Below are 13371 nucleotides of genomic sequence, written 5' to 3' on the forward strand. Positions count from 1 at the left end.
GGACAGTGGACACACGTGATAAACAAGTCTTCTCCCTCCTCCTGAGCCTTTGTTGGTTTCTCCCGTTGACGTGTTTCTACAGAGCAGATGGCTTCACACATAAATCCTATTAACAACTTTCTGCTGATGGAGTCTGAGTACAGGGCTTTCTCACTCTTTCATTATCTCCGCTGAGAGGCCTGCTTTTTTATTTTCTAACCTCTAACAAGAAGCAGTGGTAGAGCTGAAGGCAGAAGCCACACCATGTCTGCAGAGAAGGTAAAGGGTGGGGTTGTGGTTTGGCAGACTTTTTTTAATTTACTTTAAAATATGATGTGGTAACTGGAGAGAGGCCTAAGGGATGGAAGTCCATTTAATAAGAGTTAAATAATGTTGTTGCTGTTGTCATGCAACAATATTACAGTTGGACTGTGTATGCAAAGTTGTGACCCACTGCATTCATGGGATATCCTTCAATCATTTCCCCCCTTGTGTTTACTTTAGTTTATCTCTGACCCACATGTGAGGTAACTGCTCTATATACAAATGACAGTAGAGGAATAAGGCAAGGCAGAATTCAGAAGGGAATTCAAAACTGGAAAGCATCTCTAGGCACTCCAGCATGGATTGCATTCATATCTGACATTAAGATGCATTTTGGAATATAAATGTACATGTTTGTGTGACACTCATTGGCCGAGCAGTGCATCTGCAAAAGCACGCACAAGGGATTGAAGGCTGTCAGTAATCCAGCTCACCGCTTACTGTGGCGACGTCCAAACCATATGCAATGGCAGTACTTTCATTATGCCATTTTCTTCTTTAATTCCTACTCTTTTACTTTGAGCATTACCATATGTGTCAACAAGTAATCTAATTATCACCAAATGCCAAAACTAGGTCAACACTAAGGGTGATTATTGGATCATAATTTCATACTAATCTAAATCCTCTCAGGGAATTGCAATAATCATGCAACATATGTGTTGGCTCCTTCAGAGCTACATAATGATGCCTCACATTAGTACAGTATTGTTTTAGACACATTCATTAAAAACCGCCTCAGTGCGATTGTGTTAAGTACAGACATGAAACATCTATTTCTATTTTAAAGTTTTGTGTAAAGGACTGTAATTAAAAATAAAATGGCGACAGTTCAATAGAAACATATTATTTTCTGAAATGGGTGGAGTGTTATATGGCATTTAATCACTTTTCATAACAATGAATCACAATATTACAAAAGTCAAATCTGCTACTATAATTGTGAGTTGTAGATTGTCAAGGAACTAAAATAGACTTCCATCAATGCAGGATCTGCCTCTAATAGGATTACCTTTATTGTCTCGGCAATCACACTGACCTCCTTCTCTGTGACTTGGGCTGGACACGCTGTGCCTATCAATGGTTTAGTCATCACATGTGTGAAATGCTGTGAAACACATCTTGGTTCCCTTTCTATTCATTGAAACAGGGATATATTTTACTATTGTATGATATACATAGTAATACATAGACAAAGGCACGTGAATGGGACTGTTGGTCGTACTATACCTTAAGAAGATGACAGCATATAATGCAGGTGATGAAAGAAGAACTGAAAATATTGATTTCATTCAAGCATTAATGACCAAATCCACTGTATTTTATATAAAGAAAATCAGAAGAGAAAAAGGTAATTCCATGAAATGTATTTACAGGGATTCTTTAAATTAATTGACTTGCCATCCTGTATGATGTAAAGAGTGATTGTGTAATGTATTTAGTGTTTCTCAGTACTCCGGAAGAAGCTTGAGCGAGTTGCATACACTTGTTTTGTAACCTTTTTGTGTAACAAAATAAATTTCTAAATAATAGTAATCATTACATTCTCTTTCACTAACTTAAAATACAGCTTTACAAGAAATTAAACTATTCTTTTCATTTGAAACAGCATGACTGCGAGCATGACTTACTTAGACATTGTATGCAAACCAATGAGCATAAATAATGTTTATTATATACTAGACCAATATTAATAACAGCTGTAGAAGTAGTTACAACTTAATTGTTCTTTTTTTCTTTCTGCCCCTCGCTACCTTTCACATCTGACTTTTAATGGTGAGTGTTTATAAATGATAAAGGTCCTTAAGTGCTATTTTTAGTTATCCTATATTTCTTTGTCTCCCATCTATTATTGTGTTCAGTCCTTGTCATGTTTTCTCTTCTCTCCTGTCCTTCCAATTTGCTCAAGCTAATCTCTACTAATCCGTTTTGTACCTTTTTAAAGAAAATCAATAGAAGCCAAAAAAGAAGAAAGAGGAAACCAACAGCACATCAGAAGCCAAGCCCATTGCAAAAGAAGCCAAGCCCAAAAAAACAAAGACAAAAAAAAATGAAGATGGATCCGAAGAGGAAATTCCTGCCATCCAAAGTAAGGAACTAAGATATTTTAAGCATTTCTAGCAGACAAACCGAACACTGTGGTCATCCACATTGGACATCCACATTGGTCGTCCACATTGGTCACACTGCTGTGTTTTTGTATCAACATTATAGATGGAAAGAAGGTGAAGAAAAAGAAACCAGAAAAAGATCAAGAAGAACCAGAAAAGGGAAAAGAAAAGGAGAAAGAGCCAAAAAAGAAATCCAAAAGTGCTCCAAAAAAGAAAAAAGGTACGTCAATGTTAAAACCAGGAGTCTAAAAACCTTAAAGACCTAACTTAAAAAAAATACTATACAATTAAACTCATAAATCAAATTTTGGAAAATGATTATAATAATACGCTACTTTTTCCATGTCTGCAGGTTCAGGCACCGATAACGACGATGATGACGATGATGAAGACACCTCCAAAAAGAAGACTAAGAAAAAGACAACAAAAGACAGTTCTCCGTCTTCAACCACTGCCAAAGAAAAGAAATCTAAATCAAAAGGTATGGCAGGAAAACTGTTTTATTAGGGAATTAACAGTGGGACCTAAACAACTGTTATGAGACCAGACTAATGTTGTTGAGAAGATTAAATGATTTGATTGTGTAATCACAAGCACGTGCACACTGACTCACTTGGTGGCAGAGGCTAAATCACAGCAGTCAAGTGAGGTTTTCCTCAAGAAATCAACCTTTAAAGTTCATTTAGCAACATTAAAATCCTTACAATTTCCCTTTTAGATCTAATTTAAATTAAGTTAAAAATGATGTGTGGACAGACTTCTCTGTGACATGTTGCAACACTTTTACTTTGCACGAAGTCTGGAGAACATGATGTTAGAAGCTTATATTTTGTCTTTACAAACCGACCAGCTCATTCACAATTAGTTTAAGTATAACAACTGATTAACGAGGAATAACTAAGACATTGGCCATCACTTTGGCCCTGACGAAAATATCAACTGGATAACATGCAATGATATTTAGTCCAGATTTCCTTGGTCCCCAGAGTATAATTATGACTTAGCCTGACCTTTCCTGTTGCACCCCCATTAGATTGATATTTATAGTTTGGAGTCAAATGTTAACTATTGGCTAAATGCCATTTAATTTGATACAGATGTCGATGTTTACATCATGGTAAATAATCTGGCAATTCTTTAACTTTCAATTTTCATGACCAAACATCTGCAAAATCCCCATTAGTCTTTTGTGTGCTTCGTGTTTGGTGCTAATTAGCTAATGTTAGCATGCTTACACCCTAAAGTACAGAGATGGTTAACAGAGCAGCTAGCATGACCAGTCTAGTCCTAACATATCCATTCACTGCTTCAGGTTCTTTGGTTCTTTGCCTTTGTCAGGACTTACTGTATATCACTAAGTATTCGTTTGGGTTGAGAGTTTGTTTCATTAACAGTGTGGGGAGGCACAACTTTAGACATGGTTAGCTCCTCATTCACTTAACTTGAGCTATGACAAGAGATTATCTGTGTAGAGATGTTTCTTGATTATCACTTCAACACTGACTCTCTGTCAGATATAGCCCAGAGTGTTGTTGCTCTTTTCGATTACTTTGCTTGGATCGCCTTCAGAGAGTTTGCCTCTGAGCTGAACTTAACCTTCCTCCACCTCAGATCAACCATCAGTCATGTCAGGGAAACCTGCTCCAACTTGTGTGTGTGGCTCTGTGCTCCTCCTGTAGAGTAAAGGGCAGCCAGGTGCTCTGTTTCATTTTCATTTCAAACCTTTATTTACCCAGGTGTATCCCATTGAGATCATTGATCTCTTTTTCAAGGGAGACCTGCTCAAGTAGGTTCCACATGAAACATAAACAGAACAACAAAAAGGACATCATACAGCATCATTACAGGGATTTACAATTTACATAACTATCCACATGAACAGGTACCAATAGCATCCGATTGAGTAGCATCCAACCGAGCATGGCTTTTACATCTGTTTACTGGGAGAGTGATAATGGAGTGCATTATATTAATAGAATACTTTATGGTAGCTATGGCAACATATTTATTTCTGTTGTCTAATTCAAAATTATGATACTTCTCAATGTATTTAAGGTGAGTAAGTTGAAATATTGTTTAAGAAGATTGTTTCCTCCACATTTACAAAACTTGATCCAAACTTGATGATAGAGTTTAAGTTCAATCAACATTTCACATGTTGTCAAACAGTTAACAACATTTTAATAACAATTACAAAATAACAATTCATTACTTTTTCCTAAGTTTTAGAAATTAGTTTTCTTGATATAATTCAAACCTTTCGTAGTATTTAATTTATTTGACAACATCAGAGCTTTTGTTTAGGCAACTACATAATGGAGCATTTACCAGGACCAGATATGATGTATGCGACCAATACAAAGCTAAAATAGGAGTCGATATTGGACTACATTAGGCTTACTAAAGACTGCAGGTTGAAAATGTAAGTTGGAGTTATTTGATATTTGCATCTTCCTAACTTATGTATTTATAACGGATAAAATATAAACAAATGGTCTCAAATCTACACAATATGTATTCACATGACAAAGGGTAAAGAAATGTCCCACCTCGACTTCCTAAAGTTTCACCAACCAGACAACATTAGACCAGTGTCTAACCACAATTAGCACAATACTCAGACGCTTACCTAAATTCGATCCCTGGAGTTAATTTCTTTATTCTGTCGACAGCTAAATATATAAGTTCATGTTGGGGTGGATTCGGTATTGTATAACACACATTTGTATTGTGAGTATCGACAGTATGCAGAATGTATTTAAGGTTTTGAGTACAATAGATATTTGCTACTTGTTTTGTGTGAAAAATGTGGCATCCCTTGCCTCGATTTCTTGTGTTCTGCGCAGTATGCTAAAAATGTGAATTCCAAGCAGATATATGCAAAAGGTTCCAGTCAAAAGTCCTTGCTTGCTGGTTGAATTGCAGTTTGGATTTGTTTTCCCACTGTCTAGTACACAAAGGAATGTGATTTACATGATTTGCCTCTGGCAATAAAAGAAAACAGATTACATTCTCAGTGTGTGCTCAGATGACTCTCCAGTTTGGTATTCCATTCAAGGACGGATAACATTTTCTAAATTGTTACATTATTGTCATGTCTCAGAGGAAAAAGATCCTGATGGAAAAGAAAAAAAATCCAAGTCAAAGGAGAAGGAGAAGGACAAGAAGAAAGAACCAGCATCAATGTTCCAGATAAACGGAGACAAAGACTCAAAAAGCAAGAAGAAAGGTAGTTTTATTGCAACGGAATTTGGCATTTTATCCATCCATCAAACTGCATCTTAGCTTCCATCTTAATGCTGATGTTGACTCTATTTTAGAAAACAATCTGTCTGTGAGAGTTTTTACAAATTATGAAATTCATTGATAATCTTTATATCAATCCTCTGAGCAGCTGCCAAATCCGACAGTGATGAGAGTGAAGAGGAGACAAAGTCAACCAAATCTAAGAAGAAATCCAGCGCCAGCGCAACATCCCTCTTCCAAACATCATTAGACAAGGACAAAGACAAGGACAAAGACAAAGATAAAGACAAAGACAAGAAGACAAAGAAAAAAGGCAAGTTAACCAGCACCTTAATTGTACTTTGAGTGACTAAAGAATAAACTAAAGAACAAGAATGTAATATTTGTTGTTGTACATTTCAGCAAAGGCAGAACAGAGTGATGATTCTGACTCAGAAAAAGAAGAGAAATCAAAGAAGAAAAAGGGCAAAGGGAAGAAGAAAAAGGTATCTTAAATCTCAAATTACACTCATTAATAAAATAAGACAAGCCAACATAGCATCATTTTAAATTTCAGAAATTTCAGAATATTTGAATGCTTCTTCATCAGGACAGAGCTCCTTCACCAGAGATTGAGTTTGACAACTTGGAGAAGTTTGTGATAGAGCCGGCTCCGCAGGGCGTGACGGTGAAATGCAGAGTGACTCGGGACCAAAGAGGGATGGACAAGGGCTTCTACCCTCTGTATTACTTTCACCTTGACAACGAGAAGAAGGTCAGGGATTTCTCTTCATCACAGTCTTATCGTTCAGGTCTTTGGGATCTAACTTTGCTAGCAGAGTAAAAGTCAAAATATAGGAGTAGTCTTTATGTATAATTTTATGAAGTGAGTTCTCACTTTCTTAATATCTAAAAGGATCTAAGGACAGAGGGTGTCGTTTTTTCTCATACTGATATTCTGAACAATCTGTGCTGTTGTATTTGCTGTAAAGTCTCTCCACTGTAGGCTATTTTTATTATATGTACAGCACTTTGGCTCGACCAAAAATCGTTTATAAATGTGCTATATAAATAAAAGTTAATTTGATTTGATAAAAGGACTATTTGATTTGTTTGTTCTTTATAGACATTCCTGCTGGTTGGGAGGAAAAGGAAGAAATGTGCAACCTCAAATTACCTCATCTCCATCGATTCCACAGATTTATCGAGAGGTGGAGACAATTTTGTTGGAAAGCTGAGGTACAATAATCATTCCTTCCTCAAAAGGAGCAATATATCATCCAAGTTTTTATTTTACTGTGAGTTATTAATTATGTAATATATATTGTCCAGGTCTAACCTAATGGGGACTAAGTTCACTGTCTTTGACAACGCTCTGAATCCAGACAGAGCTCTTCCAGACATGTCTAATGCGCGGCAGGAGATGGCTGGCATCGTTTATGTAAGTCACTCTTGGACAAAAAATGATCTATCAACAGTATGCATCAATCCATAATATATTTTCGAAAGCTTTCCATACATTGAATTTCATGTGTTAAAGTACATTTGATTTGATCTTAATTTTGTCTGTTTTTATTTCCGGCACCAGGAAACAAATGTCTTAGGGATGAAAGGACCCAGAAGAATGACGGTTGTCATTCCGGGGATGGACAAAAACAACGACCGAGTGCCTCTCCGACCAAGAAGTGTAACTTTACATTTTAAACTCAATTTTTTTAATTTTAGTGGTAAATAAAAAAATACAGCAAAAAAATAAAATACCATATAGACCACCAGTTTCATTTTATATTTATCAAGTTTGCGTGTTTAACCTTGGTTGTTAAACATCATGTGCGTAAAATAATCTGATGGCCTATTAGCAAAGTCAGCCCTCCCAGAATCCCCTGCTTCTATGCATAATGTTTTCACACTGTATCGAAACTGCACACAGTATTCATGATAATTAAATAATTAGAGCAACACAAGGCCAACATGTAAAACGTGATTACCCTTTGTCAGCATTTTTTTCCTTATTTGTGTTTGGATAATTCCTTGCAGGAACTTGACGGCTTGTTGATAAGGCACCAGAATAGGCGCATGGACAATCTGATTGAACTTCAAAACAAGACGCCTGTGTGGAATGAAGATAGTTCGTCCCATGTGCTCAACTTCAACGGCAGGGTCACCCAGGCCTCCATCAAGAACTTCCAGATAGTCCATAGCAAAGACCGTGAGTACTCGCATCTACTGCTACCTTTTCAAACTAAATATGTATGAAACAAACAAACACTCCGGACCTTTACAATGAAGTTACTAGTCAAAGAAACACAAAGCAGTTTACTGTCAAGTCCCAACAAACATTTACATGTAAAATCTCGTAAAAAGACAAAGATGGTTCATTTGGATGTACTTTCTCCTGAGTTTTGTCTGAGAATAATGAAATGTATCTATAAGAATAACTTGAATGGCAATTCTCAAACAATTTGATATCTCATAATAGAGACAGGCGTCAAACAATTAAAATACGTTTATTAGGGACTCATTCAATGATTCACTAACATGTCTTATTTGAACAATGTTTGGATATTTCTTAGATGAAGTTTTAGATTACAAAGCAAAGTTAAACTATGTTCTATTACATCATAGGTATTTATGCCAATTTAAAAACACCAAACCTCCTGTATTAGTTTAATAGCTGATCACAAAAATAAAGTGTGATCTACTTATGACATAACTACTAAAATAACACAACGTATGACATCATGTCTTGTACTGTATTATTATCTCATGGCTTTATGGATATCAGTCCACCACTTTGGACTGAATCACCTTAACAACAGTTGGAGGGTTGCCATGTTATTTATTTTCCCCAGAGGATGAAACCTACTGAGTCTACTTCAATATGAGGCTGACATTCCTGAAATCCTGAAATGATGCGATGATGTTTTAAATACAAATAATTAACATTCATAATTAAATATTTACCAACTAACTTTGAACAATCCTCCTGCCTCTTTCAGTTGACTACATCGTGATGCAGTTTGGTCGAATAGCTGATGACATTTTCACGCTGGACTACAACTACCCGATGTGTGCCTTGCAGGCCTTTGCTATCGCACTCTCCAGCTTTGATGGCAAAATCGCCTGCGAGTAACAGTAGGATGCCCAGTTCCTACTCACGCATAAACCAGTACGCAACACGCCCACATCTTCCTGCGATAGGCGACAATAACGAATGACAGTTCCTCTAAGTCTAAAGTGACAATACCTGCTCCTGGTTGTTGCCTTTTTAATGGTGTGTGACTTCCTCCAGGAGTGAGAAACACAACTTGGTCTGATATGATCCTGTAACCTGGCACTGCATGGCACAGGAGAGTCTTGTTCTTTTTAGTTTTTTTCAGTGGATAAGTATTTCTGTGAATCACACAATGATGACGGATATTTGCATCATTATAAGACGTCAATGTTGTTCGGGCTTTGTTGTTCTGTATGTTTAAAATAATGATAGGTCAAAAATGTCTTGTGTCAGATGTGACTGTGATATGCAAACATTGTTATTCTCGCAAAAATAACGTTAAAAAGAATAAGGGAAGTACTTTTATTTGAACGAAAACGGGTACTAAATCATAACGGCAAGACTTCTTTGAGAGAAAAAATATGTTCAGGGACTTTTACATTCCAGACGTTGTTAGAGTAACATATACAGAGGTGTCGATTTTTGGAATAGGAATGTCTTGATATATGTACAATGTGACGTTTTGACAACATATTCATATTTCTCTGTGGTTCTCAGATGATCTGAGCTCCTGCAGGATCATTTTCTTTTGGTTCTATCATTTTGTAAAATGTATTTATTTCTGAACACTGCCTTTTCTTTTTAGCATTTCTAGCTGTGTTATTATCATATTTATTAATTAAAGTATGTGAACTTTTGAACTTGTATGTGTACAATTTGCATTTGTTACATTGATGGTTGTGTGTTCCTGCAAGGACTGCAGATCATGGTCATCTCTTCTCCTTGTATGAGATAAGTGTTTTTATACAAAATACATTTAATAAACTATACTAAATAACTTCCCCAAAGTAAACATCTGTTGTGCAAATACATGTTTCTGTCAACCTTATCTCTTATTTAGTAAGTGTGTCCAAAATTCTTAAATATTACAAAAAATATATGTAGGTCATTTTGGGCCTAATCCCTCATTGATGAAATGTAGGAAGTCTGTTTTAAATTGTGTTTCAGACAGTATCCTCTTCAGTGAACCGGCAGATAATCAGTAGGATATCTTATAGTTGCCGTTCTGAGAGACACCCACGCTGCTCTCCAGTTGTTGTGTGACATGTTGAGAGGAGAGCTTTACTCTGAATGAAAAACCAGTTTGAGCCGAGGCCCTGAAGAGTACGTGAGAAGTGTGTATTCTGCCTGAACCTGCTCAGGCAGTTGTCCAAACTGGCAAAGCTGGCAGCTCTTCTCGACAGATGCTGCAAGGTGAGTTTTTCTCCTCTCATTGTTTTTTTCTGTTACGTGAATTCCAGTGCAACAACTGCCAAGATTTCTGTAGTCATACTTAGACACTGATACAATTAGTGCATGAATGAGTGATTTGTTGTCACACCATCTGCATAATAATAATAATACATTTATTTTGGGGGGCACCTTTCATAACACCCAAGGACACCTTACAGGGTTACAGATTTACAATTTACATTTACAATTTTACCTTACAAATTAAAAAAGTGGATTTAGTGAAGTATCAGCCGGGGTAAGACAAGACAAACAACAGGAAATGGACTACAAAAGGACACAAAAGGACACGGGGTACAGATTATAAAGAAAATGCCAGTTTGAACAGGTGGGTTTTGAGTTGGGTTTTGAATGTTGTTATGGAATCAGACTGTCGGATGCGTAGTGGCAGGGTGTAGCTGCCATAAGCAGCAGCTCTGCTTTAATATTGGAATTCTGCTTAACAGCTGCAACCACGCTGTTGACCAACAGAAGGAGCTGTTGCTGGATTCAAGGTCTATTTTGTTTATAGTGATGTACATATTCTAGATAGATAGAATATATGTTCCCTTTGAATTAGCCTTAAGAGAAAAAACAAAAGCACATATTTCCTTTTATATCATTCAGTGTTAACAGTTATCTATTTTTATGTAAAGTGTGGTACTTAAGGAGAGCAGTTTGACAATATCTGATTAGCTGGTGATTTTTTTTAAAAGTATTTTTAAACTATTATTAATCCAACTTCAGATTTGATTTGATGTTTCAAAAAGCAAAACCATGTTTAAGTGTGTAATTATATAAAAAAATACAATTTATTTAAAATGTAGATACCATTTAATTAACCTGCAATGCACTCAGTATTGAGTCGTATGGACACAGTGATTGAAAATATACGTATGGGAACACACAAGGGCTCTAAACAAAAAACAGTCTATCAGTCATAGAAGTCAGGCAGTGAATAAAATACTTGTCATTACAGTGTATGTAATGTAAGTGAATCATCTTTGTGATGAATCATCTCTTTCATTGTTATTTATTATTAAAATATTTCAGCAATCTTAAAAATGCTGCTGAGTCTGAATACTCCATCGCTACAGCAAAGCACTTAACTCTTATTTATTACATGTCTTTTAAACTAATTTACACACTCCACGTAAACCTTTAGCATTTGTTTTGAGCATTACCATTAAGTATAGAGTGCCACAGTGATGCGTCCTAAAACCCGGAAGTAATCTGCGCATGGGTTCCTTCCATGGTTCCTTCGACAAAAAAGCAATGAGATTTCTCCATAGGATTTTTGGAAACTAGCTCGAAATAAGGTCTGTGGTTGACACACGTTTAAGAGTCGGATAATCTCCACATGTCTACCCTACTTTTATAATTTTATAATCATAAACCTATCGATCATAAATCTATCGATTAGATTTATGATTAGAAAATTATGAAAGTAGGGTAGACATGTGGAGATTATCCGACTGAAGAAAACGTGATCCGTCTCTTAAATGTGTGTCAACCACAGACCTTATTTCGAGCTATTTTCCAAAATCCTATGGAGAAATTGCATTGCTTTTTTGTCGAAGGAACCCATGCGCAGCTTACTTCCGGGGTTTAGGACGCGTCACTAACAGCAGTCTGTTTATGTATATATAAGCTCAATCTTTACCATTACCTTTCACATTAAAGTACACATGATGCATCATAAGTATATATTCATATAATAAAATAACATAATAAGATAAGATATACTTGATTGATCGCAAATTGGGATTTTTTTTCGTTGCAGCTTGTAAAACAAAGTATTGCACATAATTACAAATACAAAAAGAGTAGAAAACAAACAATTATAAAATATAAACATATCAAAATAAAAGATAAAACGGAACTAAAAGAGCTCAAATGTAAAGGTTGACAGTGAAGATATCTGTAAACTATCTGACAAATACAACGCTATGGAAGCGCTAATTTACAGCTAACACAATATAAAAGTCGGATAAACATAATATAATCTGGTGATAAAATATGTATTATTCAGAAACACGTCATTCCGCGTTATCGATAATTGTATGACTAATTTAATGTAATTAAAACATTTTAGTGCTTGACTTTAACTTTTAACAGTATTTACTTCCAACACTGTAACATATCAAATTCATGATTTTTTGCAACACTGCCAATGTTAATTTATGCATTTATTTATCCCTAAACCCAGCAGTGATATACGGTATATTAGCCACCATACATGAGGCTTGCAGTTTGTTTTGAGGGCAGGAAGCTGCCGCTCTGCAGGGTTGTGGGGGGCGGGGCCTGCAGTGAAGTCCCCGCCCCCCCGGCCTGTTGATTGACGCGCACCGGTGGCTCCTCCTTGCAAGTCTGTCTTTCCCTCCCCCTTCGTTTTCCAGTGTAGTGCGTTGATTTCATACCAAAGTCATACTTAACATTCCACTTATACTGTCAAACCTCTGAGAAATATTACGGAAAACAACAAGGCGCCAAAATATAACAAACTATCTAAAGTGACCAGCTGCTCTCATTGAGAAGAACCAGTAGCCTGGCAGAATAAAAAAGGTAAGTTTTGTACAAATGTTCCCTCTTTCACTTTAGAGGCTTTTTTCTGGGTGAGTTTTTTCACGCCGCTTGTCTCGGTGAAGTTTTCAGATCATTGTCATTTTTTACATTTTTCCGCGGAGCTCCCTGCGTTGGGAGGGAAGAAAACATTTGCAGATTCATACTCTATTGTGTTTGACTTTCCCAGTGTGCGGGGATATCTTTGACAGGCTCTGTGAAATCAGATTTCCACCGGTAGCCCCGCTCATTGACTAAAAATTACTAAAAAGAAACACAACGCGTCTCTTTTGACAGCAGGGAATATGTTTGTTTTCTTTCTCGCACAGTTCATACCTGGATCATCCAAAGCCTCCAGCCTTGTTCCTCCAGAGGAATCCAACAGTTTTACCTACAGGCTCAGAGAGAGACTCAAACAAGAACGATTTGGAGGAATACACAACTTCAGTGTGCTTTGGACCTCTGCATCCTAAAGGTAATTTGTTGTTCTGTCAGCTTAGTTTAGTGGAGGGAAGCTGTCTGTTAATACAACTGTTCTCACACATTTATTAGACAAACACAACATTTCAAAAATAATTTTAAACAGATTTCTTATTAATCTGTTTGAACCAAATTGAGCTACATGTACTACTTGTTTTTTTTTATCTGGCAGTGATGAGATTTACATTTCCATTTTGACTACATGTT

General features: G+C 36.4%; 1 protein-coding gene across 1 annotated transcript; it reads left to right on the plus strand.

Moving 5' to 3' along the window:
- Window positions 1-243: 243 nt before the first annotated feature.
- tulp1a (TUB like protein 1a) lies at window positions 244-9437 on the plus strand. The gene is made up of 13 exons (XM_071203305.1): window positions 244-258; window positions 2260-2392; window positions 2518-2634; window positions 2767-2895; window positions 5518-5643; window positions 5809-5973; window positions 6063-6145; window positions 6250-6414; window positions 6766-6878; window positions 6972-7080; window positions 7228-7326; window positions 7677-7848; window positions 8639-9437. The coding sequence occupies exons 1-13, from the start codon at window positions 244-246 to the stop codon at window positions 8770-8772; spliced, it is 1560 nt and encodes a 519-aa protein (XP_071059406.1). The 3' UTR covers window positions 8773-9437.
- The last annotated feature ends 3934 nt before the right edge of the window (window positions 9438-13371 follow it).

Source organism: Pseudochaenichthys georgianus, chromosome 5 (assembly GCF_902827115.2).
Source record: "Pseudochaenichthys georgianus chromosome 5, fPseGeo1.2, whole genome shotgun sequence".
NCBI classification, from domain to species: Eukaryota; Metazoa; Chordata; class Actinopteri; order Perciformes; family Channichthyidae; genus Pseudochaenichthys; species Pseudochaenichthys georgianus.

Excerpts from the sequence above, each read along its gene's own strand:
- tulp1a (XM_071203305.1), top strand. Across the intron at positions 2,635-2,766 it reads TGCTCCAAAAAAGAAAAAAG|GTTCAGGCACCGATAACGAC; the intron begins GTACGTCAATGT and ends CCATGTCTGCAG. Across the intron at positions 6,146-6,249 it reads GCAAAGGGAAGAAGAAAAAG|GACAGAGCTCCTTCACCAGA; the intron begins GTATCTTAAATC and ends CTTCTTCATCAG.